General features: G+C 48.8%; 1 protein-coding gene across 4 annotated transcripts in view; it reads right to left on the minus strand.

Annotated features, from left to right (window-relative positions):
• The window catches only part of MTOR (mechanistic target of rapamycin kinase), a 134,098-nt gene that overhangs the window by 73,258 nt on the left and 42,507 nt on the right, over positions 1-18,333 (minus strand). For all 4 annotated transcript variants that reach the window (XM_003989489.4, XM_045035087.1, XM_045035089.1 and 1 more), the window contains 9 exons: positions 16,921-17,007; positions 14,197-14,364; positions 13,605-13,717; positions 13,113-13,275; positions 11,898-11,990; positions 11,040-11,186; positions 5,445-5,587; positions 2,447-2,609; positions 2,195-2,340 (listed from right to left, as the gene is read on the minus strand). In XM_003989489.4, the coding sequence (XP_003989538.1) occupies positions 2,195-2,340; positions 2,447-2,609; positions 5,445-5,587; positions 11,040-11,186; positions 11,898-11,990; positions 13,113-13,275; positions 13,605-13,717; positions 14,197-14,364; positions 16,921-17,007 (1,223 nt within the window). The remainder of the gene's footprint in view (positions 1-2,194; positions 2,341-2,446; positions 2,610-5,444; positions 5,588-11,039; positions 11,187-11,897; positions 11,991-13,112; positions 13,276-13,604; positions 13,718-14,196; positions 14,365-16,920; positions 17,008-18,333) is intronic.

Consider the following 18,333-nt stretch of genomic DNA (forward strand, 5'->3'; position numbering starts at 1 on the left):
TGTCTCACTGTGAGCCTGGTTTGAGGATTACATGTGAGATTTAATTTGTCCTGGAGTAAATAGTAGAAACGTCAAGAAGTAGGAAGACAGACCAGTAGCAAGAGAACAGTACTGTTAGCAAAGCACAGCTTTTAAATACAAAAACAAAAACTAAGGAACAGCTGCGCAAAGACATTTTTGTGAACAGGTAACCTGATTGTTTCAAAGAGAATTTAAGGCAGTCGACTCAAAGATATATACCAGAATAACCTTTAAGAAAGGGCACAAACAGTGAAGGGAAAGAGCAGGAAAGACAAAGTAAAGCTGGGAGGAGAGAGGGCAGCAGACAAAAGAGGTCGAGGGTCTGTAGTCTGTTAGAGGTCAAGTTAGAGTCTATTAGAGGTGGGCCAGGACCCGAGCTGTGAGCTCCCCGGCAGCCACGGCGAGGAAGGGAGTTCAATCTATCACTGAGGAGCCGTGTCTCCAACACGGGACCCAAGCAGTAACTCAGGGACACGCAACCACCAGCGTGGGACCCCTGGGAGGGGTTTCCACGAGGCTCAGCTAGAGGACTGGGGTGGTGCTGGGCGCACATTCTCTAACAGCACCTTTGCCTAAGCCTGTTTCTTAAAACTTTCTGTGGGGACAACGATGGCAGAACATTGCCATGGTGCGTAGCAAGTGCAGTTTTCAGTGGGAAAAGCGGCCAGTGGAAACAGAAAAGTGACGTTATGGGATGATGGGAGGCGGCACTGTGAACTCGTGAACTCGGCTCAGTCAGGCCGGGACAAAACCGGAGCTCAGAGCACTGGCTTCATCTGGGAGCACAGGTTTCTATTTGTCTGTGTTCTTAAAGTCAAGATCAGTCTGCAGGGATTTCTGAGGACTCATTTTCAGTTATACTGGCACAAGAAGTTAATGACTTTCTTGGACACTTTTCCAGGCCTCTGACTATACCTTCCTGTTACAAATCTGTATACACACTAATGCTTCTGTGATCGTTTCAAATACGGAGAAAGACCTGGGGTGGCACCAGGGAGGTTTCAGAGAGCTGTCAAACAGAGAAAGCTCAGCAAGGAAATTGACACGCAAAACTGGTTCTTTGACACTGAGGTTATTATATTCAGTTGCCAGATTTTCTATCAGTTATCAAGGAAGACAATATTACCAAAGCCAGAGGGGGTGGGGGGGGGGGGAAGAAATGCAGGTTTTCACATCTGCTGGACCTAATCTGAAATGGAAGCCGACTCCAGAGGATGGCATGTTTATATCTGTTGGTGTGTGATATCGTAGAAATCAATGGTCTCTCCAAGTTCACTTCACTTGGACAAAAACATGACTCTCCTGCCTTTTGGTCACTTTTTAAGGTGTTTAAAGGAATACTCAGCATTGACTCAAAAGCAGGCCTGGCAGGGAAGCTGGCTATTTGATTATTCTCTCAAATGAAGGAAGCATCACACACAGCAGACTGTTTCAGCCACAAAGGAGGTACTTATTAGCTGGGTGATTTTCCCCTAAACTATCTGTAGTGAAATAATCAACCGTGTTAGCATTTACATGAAGATAATTAGATCCCAGAGTTAATATTCTCTGATAATCATTAGGGGAAGCGAACAGTTCTCTGGGAGCTGGAGCTAACATTTGAGGCTGCTTCTAATTTCGTAACAGCAGAAAATTTATTAAACAACCTATTTTTGTCCATGCCCAGAAGACTCAAAACCGTCTTACGAGAGGAGAACGCATGACCAAACCAAGGGAAAAGATCACTGAGTCTCAGACTTCGCTCTGCCTCTTAGATTCACAGAACCCCAGAGGAGGAAGACTCGGGCAGCAAAACCCCAGTGGCCCTTGGGGCAGTGGAGCCAGTATTTTACTCCCACCAGAGAGGGCGATGGAACCCCCGTGTGAAATCTATCGCTCCTAGGCTGCTACTGACCCGGAATCGCTTCTGGACTGATTTCCCTGGGACAAGCAGGCCCGGGTTGGAAAACAACGGGAGCCCATGTGCTGAGGGTTAACAGAAGTGATAATTACGGCTCTGACAGCGGGGAAAGCCGTCTGCAACCACATCGCATTTAAACGTGCTGGCCGGACCGGGCGGCCGATTTCACGGAGCAGAAGTCTCCAGGTGACGGCGGTGATTTGGTACCAGGCAGCGGAGGGGAGAGAGGTCGTTTCAGATGAAGGCGGCGATTAAAAAGGGTTTCGAGCCTACCTGATGAGAGACTCTAGGATGGCAGGGGTGGGACCTTTCTGGAACTCCAGCTCTTTGTAGTGTAGTGCTTTGGCATATGCTCGGCACTTGGCGGCCCTCTCGCCCAGCAGGACGATGCCGTTGTCGTCTCTCAGTGGCAGGGGGCCCTAGGGCAGAACAGAACCCACAGCGTAGGAGCGCGGCGGCCGAGCCACTTCTCCCTCCCACCTGGCTCCTGTCGGGCTCCATCTGGACAACGGCGGAGCATCTCACCTTGTCACTGTGTTCCATGAATTCAGCCAAGTTTAAGAGAGTTTGCGTGACTTCGGCGATGTCCTGCGAGGTGAGGGCCAGCTCGATGCTCCTGATGAGTTCATCCTGCTGGTCTTCGTTCAGTTCAGACCAGCAGGACACAAACGCGGCGTTGAAAAGATCCCTGAAGGCGGAGAGAACGGAAAAAGATGTTGGCAATGCCTCTCGTGCCTCTGCCCGGTGCCATCAAGTCACACCTGTCAATCTACTCCCGGCATCACTGACTTTGCTCGGACACACAGACAAGTGCTGTCCATCAGAACTTGCTGGAAACGCTCTGTATCTGTCCGATACGGTAGCCACTGGCCACTGAGTACCTGAACCGTGGTGAAGTGTGCCTGAGGAACGGAATTTTAAGTTCTGTTTAATTTTAATTCCGTTCGTGCAAGCACACGTGGCCAGTGACTCCTGTATTTACAGCACAGGCACAGACACTGTGCGCACAGCAAGCTGCGTGGGGGTGCGAGGGGCAACAGCCTGTCTCACAGGCACGTTTCTTAGCAGAGTTCGCATTTTTTCTCTTCAGTGGGCGGGGGGACGAACAGAAAGGGGACTTCCAGCACAGAAGTTGGCATTAGCCGATTCAGAATATGATCATCTCCAAAGGATTCTTGGGATCCTTCTCAGGTAATGTCCAAATTCCTACGATCGGAAGCGGCAGAGGCAGCACCTATGACTGCTTTTCAAAACACGACCAGAACCCTTAGCTGAATGGTCACAGACACACAACAGGACTTAAGAAACTAGAAGCGTTAGCGAATAGAATCCCGAAGGATCCCCTACGCCAACCTCACCACTGGAGACCTGGAACCAGAGGTGTCATTTTTAAGATTACTACGACTACTTTAAATCATCAAAGCATCACACGAATAGACATATTTGCTGTGCCCGACGACATCTGAACTTTAATCCTATGCCCTTTTGTGGTGAATGTTGGGGGAAGGGGCTTGGAAACTATAAGGTATGCTTATAATGGATGGGTTGAGCATTTCATGCCTCTACATATGCTTTTTATTACATGTTAAAAAAGGTTAAACCAGACCAAGTATCTAATTTTGGAATCTTCTGGAAAAAACAAAATGTGAAATTCAAAGGATAACACGAAGACCAAAAGAAGTCCCGTGTAAATTAAGAAATAAACTTTCTGACCTACATCCAAGGCCAAATGCACACAGTTGGCACTACAGTGATAAACGCATACGTGCACGTTTTATCACAGGCCTCTTCTGGATGACGCTGTGTTCGAACATGACCTGGGGCAGAAGAGAGATACGCTCCATCAGCTGAGCCATGTGAAATCTGCACACTGTGCGACCAGGGAAACCCTAGGAACTATTTTTAAAGCATAAAAAATAGCATTTTATGCCCCATTATAAATAATTATCCGTCACAGAAAAATCTGGAAAACAGAAAAACATTAACAAAAATACTCCGTAGGCCTTCCTACTTAATCACTGCTGTATTACTTTCTAATCTCTTCCCTCTGTACAAGTGGTTTTTTTTTTTTTTAATTTTTTCAATGTTTTTTATTTATTTTTGGGACAGAGAGAGACAGAGCATGAACGGGGGAGGGGCAGAGAGAGAGGGAGACACAGAATCGGAAACAGGCTCCAGGCTCTGAGCCATCAGCCCAGAGCCTGATGTGGGGCTCGAACTCACGGACCGCGAGATCGTGACCTGGCTGAAGTCGGACGCTTAACCGACTGCGCCACCCAGGCGCCCCTGTACAAGTGTTTTTAATAGTTGAAATCACACACACCGTCTTGTATTCCATTTCGTTCGTTTACATTATACTGTAAATCTTTTACATGCAGTGAAACTTTTTATAAACCAAATCTTCAATGGCTGTTTGAGATTTACTATTTAAAACAGTATTTTTTTATGGCAAATTCTATTTCTCAAAGATGGCTGTCACAGTCTCTCTTCTTCCACATGTTCTCCTAGAATCTTCCTACTCTCTTGTCGATGGACAGCATCCATAATCTCCTCCCCTTGAATGTGAGTGGGCTTCTGTGACTGCCTTGAACTACAGAGTGTGGCAGAAGTGACACTGTGTGACTTCCAAGGCCACGTCATATAAATATCATACACTTCTGCCTTGTTCCCTTGGGGACATTCAGTCTTGGACCTGCCAGTATTCTGTGAATGATCCCCACAGAATGAGCCACACGGAGAGGAACCAAGGCTCCTAGCCAGAGCAGTTCCCACTCAAAAGCTCCAACGGGGCGCCTAGGGGGCTCAATCGATTAAGTGTCCGACTTGGGCTCAGGTCATGATCTCACGGTTCGTGGGTTCGAGCCCCACATCGGGCTCTTTGCTGACAGCTCGGGCCTGGAGCCTGCTTCGGTCTCTGTCTCTCCCCCTCTCTCTGCTCCTTCCCAACTCATGCTCTGTCTCTCTCTCTCTCTCAAAAATAAACATTAAAAAAAAAAAGAAAAAAAAAAAAAGCCCCAACCTGCCAGACGTGTGGATGAGCCACCTTGAAAGTGGGTCCTCTGACCCCCGGACAAACAGCCCCACTGACACTGAAGCAGAAATGAGCTATCCCCACAGGTCATGTCCAAACTGCAGATTCATGAGCAAAACAAATGACTGTCGTTGTTTAAGACCCGTAAGTTCTGGGGTTATGTGTGATGCAGCAGTAAAGAATTAGAGTATCATTATTATCGGAAAGCAGTTAGAGTAAACCGTTACGTCGTTGTTTTCAGAGTTGTAAAGGATGTTGTAATTAAAATTCTGGACCTAAATCTCAGCAAGGTTAAGATGGGTGCTTTTCCTGTGACATGAGCTTGTTCAATTTGCCTTTTTATTTTTTTCCACCACGAGTTGGCAAAATTAAAAATACTAGCCCCTTTTACTGCTACTGCTGATAAAAAGGAACTTATATATGGTTTTCTCTGTGCTGAGTCTCTTGATCCCACACTGAAGCGGGGGAGGAGGGCGGCCGGCCACGACATACCTGGCCATCGGGTTGTAGGCCTGAGCCAGGGCCCAGCACGAGCGCAGGGAAGGTGAAGACGAGTCCTTCAGGAGCTCCAGACTCAGCCGCCTCAGCCATTCTAGCCAGTCATCTTTGGAGACCCTTCTGGCAGCTCCCCAGGCCTGCGATCCCCAGGCGACAACGGAAAACCATGAGCTTCAAGGGCCAGTTGTGAAGAGCCCTCATCTATTTAATGATTATTCTGTCTTTGATTTATGAAGTCGTTACCTCCCGTGACCAAATTCCCTCAGAGCGCAAATACAAAAGAGTAACATCTAATTAGCAGCCATGAAACAAAAGCGGCAACCTTTGGAATATAGCACGATAAAGAAAAAGACTGTTTTACAACTCATTTGTGCCGGACCCTACCTCTATCAGCAAAGCCAACAGCTCTACAGACCCATGGTGGATGGGGCCGTCACACGCAGGGTGCGTTCAACAAAGCCTAACGGCCCCTGCAGTGTGTGATGGGCCCTGGGCCCTCTGCATGAGGACACTGGCCCACCTGACAGAAGAGGGTCACACAGGGAGAGGGAAAACGCTCAGGTTCACGCTACCATGAACCACGTTACGATCGGGCGAGCCTGAGCCCAGAGCGCACGGCACTGTGGTGGAATGGGACAGAAGGAATAGAACAGATCCAATTTTTACTTTCTGATCTATTCCCTCCAACTTTCCTCAAGACTCTGAGCATTCCAGGCACGAAGGGTTATGACCAGGGGAAGCTCAGGGAGCGGGGCGGGAAGGTCCAGCCTCTGGAGCTCGGCAGCTTGAGCTCAAACGGCTGTTATCTAACTCACTGGCTGTCTGACCTCGGGCAAGTTACTTCTCTGTGCCTGTTTCCTCACTTGTAAAATGAGGGCAATAGGTCCCACCTCATAGGGTGTTTTAAGGATTAATTAGGTTGAATATGTGTAAGAGGTTTATACCAGTGCTTGGCACAAGGTTAGCGCTCCTGTGAGCACCTGTAACTGCGAAGTCAGGCACACCAGTGGGAATCCTGGATCCGCCACTGGGCAGGTGTAGCACTCTGGGCAAATTACTTGTGTTGCATCTAAGCCTCAGTCTTCTGCATCAAGGGATAAAATACCTAAAGTGCCCTGCTGGAAGGGAAGAGCAAAAAATGATTGCTATTATTATCAAAATGACATTTCTTTAAACTGGCCTAGCCCAATTTTTACAACATACCCTTAAAAAATTTTTATGTTATTTTTTTGAGAGAGAGAGAGAGAAAAAGAGAGAGAGAGAGAGAGAGAGTGCAAGCTGGGGAGGGGCAGAGAGAGAGAGGGGGAAAGAGACATCCCAAGCAGGCTCCACGCCATCAGTGCGCAGCCTAACATGGGGCTTGATCCCACAAATCTCAAAATCATGACCTGAGCCCAAGTCAAGAGTTGGGCACTTAAATGACTGAGCCACCCAGCACCCCTAAAATATATTCTTAGAAGATTTTCCAGGGGCACCTGGGTGGCTCAGTCGGTTGAGCGTCCGACTTCGGCTCAGGTCATCATCTCATGGCCCGGGAGTTCGAGCCCCGAGTCGGGCTCTGTGCTGACAGCTCGGAGCCTGGAGCCTGCTTCAGATTCTGTGTCTTCCTCTTCCTCTGCCCCTCCCCCACTCATGCTCTGTCTCCCTCTCTCTCTCTCTATCAAAAATAAACATTCAATGGGGCGCCTGGGTGGCGCAGTCGGTTAAGCGTCCGACTTCAGCTCAGGTCACGATCTCATGGGTTGTGAGTTCGAGCCCGGTGTCGGGCTCTGGGCTGACAGCTCAGAGCCTGGAGCCTGCTTCGGATTCTGTGTCTCCCTCTCTCTGCCCCTCCCCTGTTCACACTCTGTCTCTGTCTCTCTCAAAAATAAATAAACACTAAAAATTAAAAAAAAAAAACACATTCAAAAAAAAATTTAATAAAAATTAAAAAAAAAAGATTTTCTGGCAGAACAGACACATGGATCTTCCCTAAACTAGGGAAACTGAGTAAACTAGAGCAGAGGTTCTCAAGCGAAATTGTCCAGGGAATGAAAGACATCCCCATGTGCTACACCACCTAACCATCAACAACTCAACCTCTCACTTCCCTGGGGTCACCTGGAGACCTGCAGTGGCTTCTGATGAGTTATCAGTGGGTGACATCATATAAACTATTATTTTATGTCAGAAACTAAAAGAGAGATGTTACGAGACAAACTGGAAAACTACGTGCATGATTCTCAATGATCGTACAATGAGAACCCTGAACCCGGAAGAAGACTGACACTACTTACTTGACTTTTAGACCTTGTTCTATTGAACAAAATGGGAGCATCAAGTTCTTTTCTATCCAGAGGCTTGTGGCTTCCTCCCTACACAAAAGATCTCTGGACAGCTGCTCTGCAGGGCATGGCATTAGAAAAAATTTTTTTTAATGTGTATTTATTTTTTTTGAGAGAGAGAGACAGAGAAAGACAAAGTAGGAGCGAAGGAGGGGCAGAGAGAGGTGGAGACACAGAATCCGAAACAGGCTCCAGGCTCCGAGCTGTCAGCACAGAGCCTGATATGGGGCTCGAGCTCATGAACTGCAAGATCATGACCTGAGCTGAAGTTGGACACCCAACCGAGCCACCCAGGTGCCTCCCCTCCAAAAATTTTTTAAATGTTTTTATTGATTTTTTTTTAGAGAGAGATAGAGTACGAACAGGGGAGGGGCAGAGAAAGACAGGGAGACACAGAATCCAAAGCAGGCCCCAGACTCTGAGCCCGAGGCGGGGCTTGAACTCATGAATCACAAGATCATGACTTAAGCTGAAGTCAGATGCTTAACTGACTGAGCCATTCAGGCACCCTCCCCCTTCAAAAAAATTTTTTTAATGTTTATTTATTTTTGACAGGGGATGGAGGGGAAGAGGGAAGGAGACAGAGGATCTGAAGCGAGGATCCGTGCTGGCAGCAGAGAGCCCGATGTGGGGCTCGAACCCACAAACTGTGAGATCATGACCTGAGCCCAAGTTGGATGCTTCACCCACTGAGCCATCCAGGCGCCCCTTCGGTGCATGGCATTTTAAAAGCTGAGGACATACAAAAGGGAGGATCACTAATGTCTTTTCCCTCCAATGACGTGAAGTCGAGCCTGGGTAAGGCGGAGGTGATTCAGCACGGTGGTTAAGAGACTTGACTCTGTAGTCACGACACCCAGGTCAAATCCTGGCTCCACCACTACCAGCTGACGTTGGATAAATTACTTAACCTTTCAGGGCCTCAACATCCATGTCTGTACGGTGGTGACAGTAATGACAGCACCTAACTCATAGGGTGAAGGTTAAATGAGTCAATGTACATCAAGTGCTCGCACCAGTGCCTGACACGTTGAAAGCACTCAACAAATGTCGGTAGTCATTATTGCTATCGTTCTGGTTAGCGTTTGAGAAATGGTAGCAACTGAGTGCTTGGAAAGCTTAGCTTCACGGACAACTGCGCAATCTAGCAGACAGGCCAAGTCCCCCATATGGGCCTTTCATTGAAGACATAACCCACTCTTGCTTCTCTGGGGTCTGTAGTAACTGTTGACACCTGCCACCGTCCCTCTGCCGCCACCCGCCGTGGACTGCCTCAGCCGGTGACGCTGGCGCATGTTGACAGGACATCAGCTCATTCGTTTAGAACCTAAGCCCAGACAGCCTCTCCTAGGACAGTAAAGCTAATGAAAATCCTGGCGGGCATCCTAGAGGCATGTACGAATGGTTTTTCTATCTCTGGTCCCGTGTAACTCCTCTATTAGCACAGCCAGTAGAAAGATGGCCGAGGTGGCACACTGTCGCTCTGAAAGCGGCTGAAAGCGGGGGCCGCGCTGACCCCGAGCGCTCAGCATGCGAGTACGGGGAAGCACAAACGGGTCTGAGAGTCCGCGCTGGAGATCCTGCTGAGGCCTTCTGGACTGGCTCTGTTCTCTCAGGTGAGATAAACTAGAGGCTCTTTCTTCCTTCTGTTTGGCAAGGGGGACGCTTTTTTCTCCAAGTCCTGGGTAGAAAGCAAGCCTTCCTGGAAGCAAACTAGACTACTGGGGAATTTCCTAAAATAGCCTGAACAAAGCTCTAAGAGAAGGTGGACAGCTGCCTGCTTGGAAGGACATTCTGAACCCAGGCGGGCTGAAAACACATCTGGGTGGAAATGTGCATCTGGCCTCTTTGCCCGGCCCCTCCCTGAAGTGTGAGGTGTCAGCAGGGTAGCCTCGACAACCGCCCGGGAGTGCCGGGTGACTGGTGACCTTTTCCTTCTCCTGGAGTCCTGGGCTAGCAGGACACACTCCACAGAGGGACAGCAGCATCACGCCTGCCCCAGGGGTCTTTCACCACCTCCCTCTCGGATCATCCAACGTTTCTCAGCAGGGGTCACTTTATAGCTGGCTGTGCGGGTGCAGAAGCCTGGCTCAACAGTCAGTGATAGGCCTCAGTGGTCCCAAGCTGTGTGTCAACACACACACACACACGTGTTCAAATCGTTACGGGCTGGGCCAAAAGCAGAGAACAGGGCAGCTGGGACCCAATCCTGCCCAGTTCTTTATCTCGGTCCATGCCACACTTGAAGGGCAGCTGCTGTGGGGCAACTGCTAATGAAGGAAGACTCCTACGATGGTGAAGTCCAAACAGGGACTGCTTACAGTCTCCAGAAGCACTGACACTAATACAAAACGTGGGAAATAAGCAACCTGGTGTATGTATTTAAAAGTCAGGAATGTCACGATTATTCTACTCCGATCGACTAGTGATGCTTTGAACCCGCCTATTTTTTAAGTGGATGGCTGGTGGTATATATGGTGAGACTACTGGTTACATCCCAGGCTTTTGTCAGCACAGAGAATTCGGTATTTGTCTGCAAAGATCTAAAAGATCTTGCTGGGGGTGTCTGGGTGACTCAGTCAGTTAAGTGTCTGACTTCGGCTCAGGTCACGATCTCACGGTTTATGAGTTTGAGCCCCCATCAGGCTCTGTACTGACAGCATGAAGCCTGCTTGGAATTCTCACTCCAGGCCCCTTCCCCGCTCGCTCTTGCTCTCACTCAAAACTAAAATAAACGTTAAAAAAAAGAAAAAGCTTGCTACTCAAAATGTGGTCCGTGGACCAGCAGCAGTGGCCTTACATAGGACTCTGGTAGAAATGCAGAACGTAGGCCTGACCTTGGACCGCCTGAGTCTGAGCAAGTATCTTCCATCAGCTGCCAGCATTCGGCGAGCCCTGTGAGTCTCGGGAGGCCGAGAAGCCCCGCTTTAAAGGGCCTGCCTCAGTCTCGGTGCTAACTAAGGAGCTCACTGGTTTTGTTCCAGTCATGTAAGAGATGAGAATGTTACTCACAACGAAGGACTCTATCAAAGCTCCAAGGAAGTTTAGAACTTTGTTCTACATTTACCCTCTATTAAAAAAATGTGTAATTTGGACACCTAGGGACAGACAAAATGACCTAAGTTCACGGTACCTAGAGTTTCAGAAAAACGCTTGGGCTGGTCTTTGGTTGTTTTACGCTGGTGGCAGCAAGAGCTAAGAGTTCTAGACAAGAGAGAAGAGCAGGCCTCTCCTTGCCAAGTCCCCCCAGAAAGCATGGACTTGCCTTTTGAAGGTTGATGGTGCTGACATGCAGTTTCTTCATGGGTCCTGTTTCTACCGGCCCACTGGCCAACGCATCTCCTTGGCCACTCCTCAGCATTCGATGCTGGTAAATCAAAGGGTCCTCTTCTTCATCAGCAAGGGTGTATCCCTGCAACCAGAGATTCACAGAAAAACCCTGCAGCTCCTCCCAGTTTGGAAAACACCCTTAATTAAACCCCGGGAAGGTCCCACCTTCTGGAAACATCAGGACCTCAACAAGAAGGAAAAAGTTAACTCATGGACAAAATGAACCACGGGTCGGCTATACTCCCCACTGCAGACCCATCTCCTCTGGTCACTCTTGGCCACACTGACCGCACGGACTCCGTAGTATGAGCCACGCAGCTGGCGAAGCCCCAACAACTGGGGGCAGTGATCAAAGGGACGAAGTGTCAGGAGCAGAGGTGGCAAACAGCCCCTTGCCTGGCTTTGCTTGGCCCTACAGCCAAGAAGAGTTTCCTCATTTTCCGACGGTTGGGAAAAAGAACAAACAAAGGAAGATGAGGATTGTGTAACACATGCAAGCTGCTACAGAAGCACGCTATGGTGACCGCAAGCAAAAGCGCACCGGCAGGTGGCTGGGCTCATTCCCGTCCACGCGCGGACAGCCACTTGCGAGCCGGGGCGGCAGGGCCGAATCGTTGCGTCAGAGCCCAGGTCGCCTAGAGAGCCGAGCAAAACTGGCTATCTTTACAGAAATGGGCTGCCCGTCGCCGGTTCGGAACTAAAAAGCTAGATGTGCTCCCACAGCTAAGACCACGTGAATACCGACGGGAAAAGACAACGGGGGACTCTGAAACAGAAAGAAAGTGCAGTTCACCTTGACGATTCTGCAGATGAGGACGTCATAGCGCTGATGGTTGATTCGGTGTCGTACCAGGACTTTATTCACCATTGGAATGAAAATCTGGTACTGAGAGAGAAGAGGGAAGAGGTCAGAGATGCCACTCCGAAGAGTGGGAAGCAGAGAAAGGATTGTTACCACCACTATGTTATAGCTAGTTCTTTTGGGTTTGGGGTGGCTTGGTGTTATTCAGAAGAATCATTTCTCTCTGTCTCTTGCACACACGCACACACGCACTACATTCCTAGTCCCCAGCATCTTCCATCTGGGCTCCTGCGATGGCCTCTGTGCTCTCTCTGCTCCCCCGCTTGGCCTAGTCTGTTCTTCCACACGGCGCTGAGTGTAATCAGCTCAGATCACAGTATCCCTGTGCTCCAGAGCCTGCAAAGACTTCTAGACTTGCCTAGGGTAAAAGCCAGAGTACGTATTATGACCCACGGTAGTGATGTGCAAATTCTGATGAGCAGCAGAATAACCTGGAGGGTTTATGAAACCAGGGACTGCCAGGCTCCACAGGCAGTTTCTGGCTCAGGTCTGGGCAGAGGCCCGAGAATCTGCATTTCTAACAGATAGCCGGCAACTGACACGGACACTGTCTGTCCAGGGACATCTGAGAACCGCTGGCCTATTGCATCTCTGTGCCCCACTGCCTTATCTCTATGACCTGAACTCTAAGGCCTTTCCCCTGAAGCTCACTCCTCTGAAGACACATGCCTTTCCGTGATTCCGTAGACCCTTCAAGCATGCTGCCTCCTCACGCCTTTGCATTTGCCACTCCTTCTGCTGGGATCCAACCCTGTGGGCTCACTCGGATTTTTATGTTAACATCTCTGCTCAAACGTCAACTCAGGAGAGAGGCCTTCGCGGTCTACCCTAAATACACAGCATCCCTCCCCCACTGACACTCTATGCTCTGATGAGACAAGCTGTGCTTATTAGCTTTGCCTCACTGGAATCTAAGCTCCATGAGAACAGGGACACCATTCTGTTTACTGCGTTACCCCCGGAACAGCACTTAGCCCACAGAGGTGGCTCAAGAAATATTTGCTAAACAGATGAACAAAAAAAGCAAACAACTTCCAGTTCTCTGACAGTTGCTGAGACCTACAGACTAACGTATAGAGACCTTCAGAGAGGTCATCTTCCCAAAGCCGGGCAGAAGAGCACGTTCACACAGGGGTGCGGCCTCACCTTCTTCCCCAGCTGAAAGACAAGCGAAGACAACGTGTCCATGGCCGTGGGACGCAGTTCCGGGCTCTGGTCCAGGGTTCGAACGATCGGGTGAATGATCCGGGAGGCGTAGTCAGTGAAGTCCAAGGACTCTGTGAGGCGGTCTACTGTCTCTAACGCTGCCCTGCAATTGTTAACAGACAGTAGCTGCTAACATACGGTCCTAAAGTGCGAGAAGTGGCTGAGGGTTATCTTAACAGCACCAAACGGGAAGGAATGGCCTCTCCGGTATCACATGACATGGATCCAACATATATCCCAGTGGGATGGGGACAGCTAAGATTTCCATCAACCTGGGACATTTCTAAGCTAAAATAAAGGGAGCTGAGGTAACAACAACAACAACAACAAATGGAAAGATGGCCTGGGAACTTAAGAAAAGGACATTTTCAACAGAACAGGAAAGGCTTAACTGCGGTTAGTGATGGTTAGTCCCAAAGGGCAGGTGCGTACTTGCGGGACGGCAGGGGGACTTCAGGGGCATCAAACAGCTTCACGATAGGAGGCAACAGCAAGTGCAAATAGTCGTCCAGGTTGGCGCCGAACAGCTGGATGGCAGCCAGCAGCTGCGAGAGGGAGCAGAAGGCTGGTGATGAACAAACACAGGCAGGCACCACGCATCTAAGCACACGGAGGGGGGTGATGGTTTAGGTAACTCCAAACTCTGTGGGGACTCGAAAGGCCTTCAGTAAGTGGTCTTGAACTACATTCTTTTGGTAGCACTTCCCCCCTCTTTCATTTTGCTTAGGGATTGTTTTGCTTTCTCTGAGCTTATTTCAACTGATAAGGAATCAGCTGCTAGACAACAGAGAAAACTGGTGTGGGATAAAACATTCACCACGAATAAGCAATGAAAGGAGACAAAACACAAGGACAATCGAAGGAGGACTATAAACATCCTGTTAACTGCACGCTTCGGGGATCAGCGTTCTTTCGGATGGAGCATCACCCTGTCACTCAGAGCAGGGTCTCGGCTCTTAGCTGATCATCCCCGGACTGTGAGGGATGCTGGCAATCTCTCTAGAGGACGCCCTCATGGACTCACCTTGATGGAGACGATGCGGCCTGGGCTGTTGTCATGCATGAAGACACGTAGCATGTGTGGGATCAGCTGAGGCAGATAGAGCTTAAATTCGCCCCCAAGAGCTACCACGATTTGCTCAATGAGAAGAATGATCGTGCTCTGGATCGAGGTGTTCATGACCCAGAATTCCTATAAAGAGGGAAGAGACAGAGAAGCAAAGCCAGGCGCCCTTCTGCCGAAACATGAACCAAGGAACTGAGATGGTCCAAAAAGAATGAAATACGCAGTGAGCGCAGTCTGCCCCGTGACAGACCCCTTGCCTACCCTCCTCTCCCCGGGCCTCTTTGTAGCCCCTGTCACGGTCACAGTGCGCAAATTAAACCGCCTTTTCCTGAATGCAACCAGGCTGCTTTGCTCTTCTGTGCTTTGCCTGTGTTCTTTGCCTAGAACTCCTAAGACCGCTAAGCTCCCGTGGTCTTTCTAGCCCCGGCTCAAGCCTCACTTCCACGAAGGCTTTCTCGCTCTCCTCCCATTACACGCTTTGGGTCCCTCTGCCCTCCTCTTTTCTAGCACCTGTAATACTTAATTTTCTTTGCCACCTTCCCTCTACTAGACTGTAAACTAATCAAGGGCAAGAAACCCCTCTGAGCCATCTCTGTCTCCCCAGAATCTAGCATAGCACCCGGCAGAGTCCAGCCACCTGAACACATTGACACAGTGAATGAGTGACTAGGCTTACATCACTCGAGGGGCTCCCAGGTCACCCAGGGTGGATTCTTTACTTTGGGTACCACCTGCTCTCTACCAGGGGTAACTCCAATGTTAACAAGGTTTCCTGCCCCTTCTGGATCTAGACTTTGCTACACGGCACCTGCCATTTGTCCCACATATTTTCAGGCCTGGATGATGCCACAAAAGGAGCGCTTTTTCTATACCCAGAGAGTCATGTTCCGTATAAGTTACGAAAAACTTGGCTGATCGGCCACAGATCCTGCCTTGGTACCCCAAAATTGGTCTGAGTTTCTGACTCCAGGAAAAGCTGTCATTTCAAGTCAACTCAAAAAGAGAGCTGCCTACTACCTTGCCGAAAACCTCTGGAGAGGGAGACTTAATGATGACAGAAGTTGAACTGATGACGGCAACACACACATATTAATACTTTAGGGCCCCCAAATAATTCAGGAAAGTCAAAGGGGGAAAAGAGAGAGAGAGAGAGAGAGAGAGCGCGCGCGCTCCTCAGAAGGGCTTTATAGAAGCCTAAAGTATTTTTACTACAACTTTGAAAAAACCCTAATAGTTCAGAAAGTAAAAACCATACTAAAAGATGCTGGTAAAACTTGTATTTCTCTCTGCTCGGAGAGAGAAGTATTCTCTCTGAAAAAGCTATTTTCTCTAGACCAAAACCTCTGCCAAAGAAACACCACAGATTTTATGACCTCCACGGTTTGTCTGATGGTCGCTCACTTGGACCGCACTGTGCCTTCTTCAGAGAAAGCCCACCCACCTTTCTGCTGCGCTACTATGGGCTTCTCTACCTCAGAGAAACCAGGCAGCCTGCCCAGGGATCACTGTTAACAGAGACTGTTCTCGTCCCAGGCTCGGGGCACTCATGAAAATGCCCAGGATCAACAGAAAGGAAGAGCCCTGGACTACCTTATCTATCTTGGAGGAAATGAAAGCTGCATTTTGCAGGTGTGAGGCTCCCTGCCTCAAACCCCTATGTTTTGGGCCCAAGTCTTTTTCGGGGACTAGGTCCCCGATTAGTCCAACTTCAAACCACGAGTACAAACCACGAGTACACACGGCTGCGTCCTGGGACCCTCCCCCCCGGCCATCCGCCTGCTCTCCAGCACTCTGCTCAACTTCCTTGTACGGAGGCCTCTGTGGCAGGAGTCGGGGAGCAAGAGTGGTTTTAATTATTTATACAGACAGGAGATTTTTCAGCTCTGAGACCCAGTTTCTGGGAAGTTCCAGTTTTGAAGTCAGCCACTTTGATTTCAGTCCTGCTGCTTCCTCCAAGCTAACTACAAAGAGCTGGCATAGAAGAACAGAAATCGGGGATGAATTGTCTTCCAATTCTTTGAGGGCACAGCCATCTCGGCAAAGCAAGTCCCCCAGCAGAGACATTTAAATGATACAGACCAGCAGGAAGCAGGCCTCCTCCTCAAACGGGAAAACGACATCGCCACCGATGGGGAGTCCTCTGCACCTGCTTAAAGCAGGTTATAAAATCTGGGATGTGAGCCTTTCCTCCGGTGCTGCTACAGTCAGAAGGTGGCATTTATGCTCTTAAAGGCAGTGGGGGAAAGCCTCGCCTTCTTCCTCAGTGCCTGCCAGGAGTTCATCGTATTTAATAGCCCTACGAAAACCCAATCCTCCAACCTCTCTTAAGGCCATGGTTTTATGGGCCGTAAGAAGGAGGGCTTTCCTGGGAACAATAGAGCACTGTTGTGATAGTAAAGTGAAATTGCTTTGTTGTGTGTGAGGCGAGAAACTCGAGAGTTTATTTCTGGCAGAACAATGACTTCAGTCTCCCTCCCCTGTTCTCGGGTGCCACAGCCTCTGAGGGGGTACCCCCTCCCCTGTCAACACCCACTGGGGAACCGGGCCCCCGCTTTTTATCCTCGGGCTGGAACAGCTCTCCGGAGACCCATGCCACAAACTGCCCATGTTATCCAAATCTGCCTCCGAACGTTCCTTGACCCAAACACTGATGAACTGGCCAAAACATTAACTTCTACTTACTCTCATGAGGGTGACTATTTCATCCATGTAAGGTCTGATGTGGCTCTTCACAAAGGACACCAGCATCCCCAGCTGCTGGAACAGAAACTGGAATGGAGAAGAGGTCAGCAAGTTGGCATCAGGAAGGACGTAGAACTCCCAGGCTTACCCTAAGTCCGTGGGAACAAACGAAGACAACTATGGGATCGGTTTCCACACCATTCTATGCACTGAGAGTAAGTCTAAGAAAAAAAAAAAACCCAGAACCGAAAATTTTGGTGGTGACAGTGGTTGGGGCTAAAAACAACTGTCAGGTGGCTTCATACCCCAGGTGAGCTAGTTACTGCACAGCAGGTGCCCTGGGGCCACACTGGCTTTTGTGAGCCATGATGCTACCTATTAGCTCTATGACCTTCATTTACCTTCTCTGCGCCCAGCTTCTTTGGTTGGAAAAAGCAGGTAACAGGCCACTTGTCTCCGAGGCTTATTTTAAGTTAAATGGGATAATACCTGGATGTGAATACTATTAAGCGCTCCATGAACACCAGCTATCACTGAAAGATTTCTGGAGTTACTAAAGACTTAAAAACGGACATGAAATTTGTAATCAAATGTAAATGTGTCTTGTCTTTTCAGTTCTAATTCACTACCACTTACTTTCTAAAAATACAGCTAACTATTACGGTTCATTTATAGTAATTAACTCAATTAATTAGATCTTAATTCATTAGTTAGCAGTGTAACGCTAAGAAACTTTGAACCAAACAAAACAGTAAGCAAACAGGGGGAGGGATGAGATAAGGAGACCTGTTCAGGTTGATACGGTACAAAAGTTAAGAAGAGGTGCCTTCTGCTAAAAGAAGCTGGGAATGAAAAGACTGGGGGAAAGGCAACCTCTGCTACTAAAGAGGTCTTTAGGGCATAGTTTTTATCTTGTTAGGATCTTCAGATAGTGCTACGTGTCAATATTCAGTAGCGAATCATATTCTAAATGTCCCTCCCCAAAAGATTTTTATAGCCCTCTATGCCTTTGCCTCCCCCCATTAACAAGGACAATTTAGTGTGAACATAATATTTTCACTCTTTCCACATTTGGAAACTTGAGTAAGTTGAGGATAAATAAAAAGTGTTGTTTCAAACAGTGAGCAACGGACTTACGGACTCGTTATCTGATGAGGAGAGACTGACAGGACAGACAGGGTTGGGCTCGAAGGGAGTGTGGACGCATTCTCTAACCACAAGGACACCAATGGATTCTAAGCAGTTACAATCTGCTCACCACATGGCATAGTTCCGATTCAACTCAGGACGGCCGTTCCTACCTATCTCTTGGGTGCCTCCTCATTGAATCGCTGACAGTTTTTGTGAAATGTTCTCTATAAAAGGACATTCCAGAGATCAAGGGACGTGGGACTCTAAATATAATGGTTTTTT

Source organism: Felis catus, chromosome C1 (genome assembly GCF_018350175.1).
Source record: "Felis catus isolate Fca126 chromosome C1, F.catus_Fca126_mat1.0, whole genome shotgun sequence".
NCBI lineage: Eukaryota > Metazoa > Chordata > Mammalia > Carnivora > Felidae > Felis > Felis catus.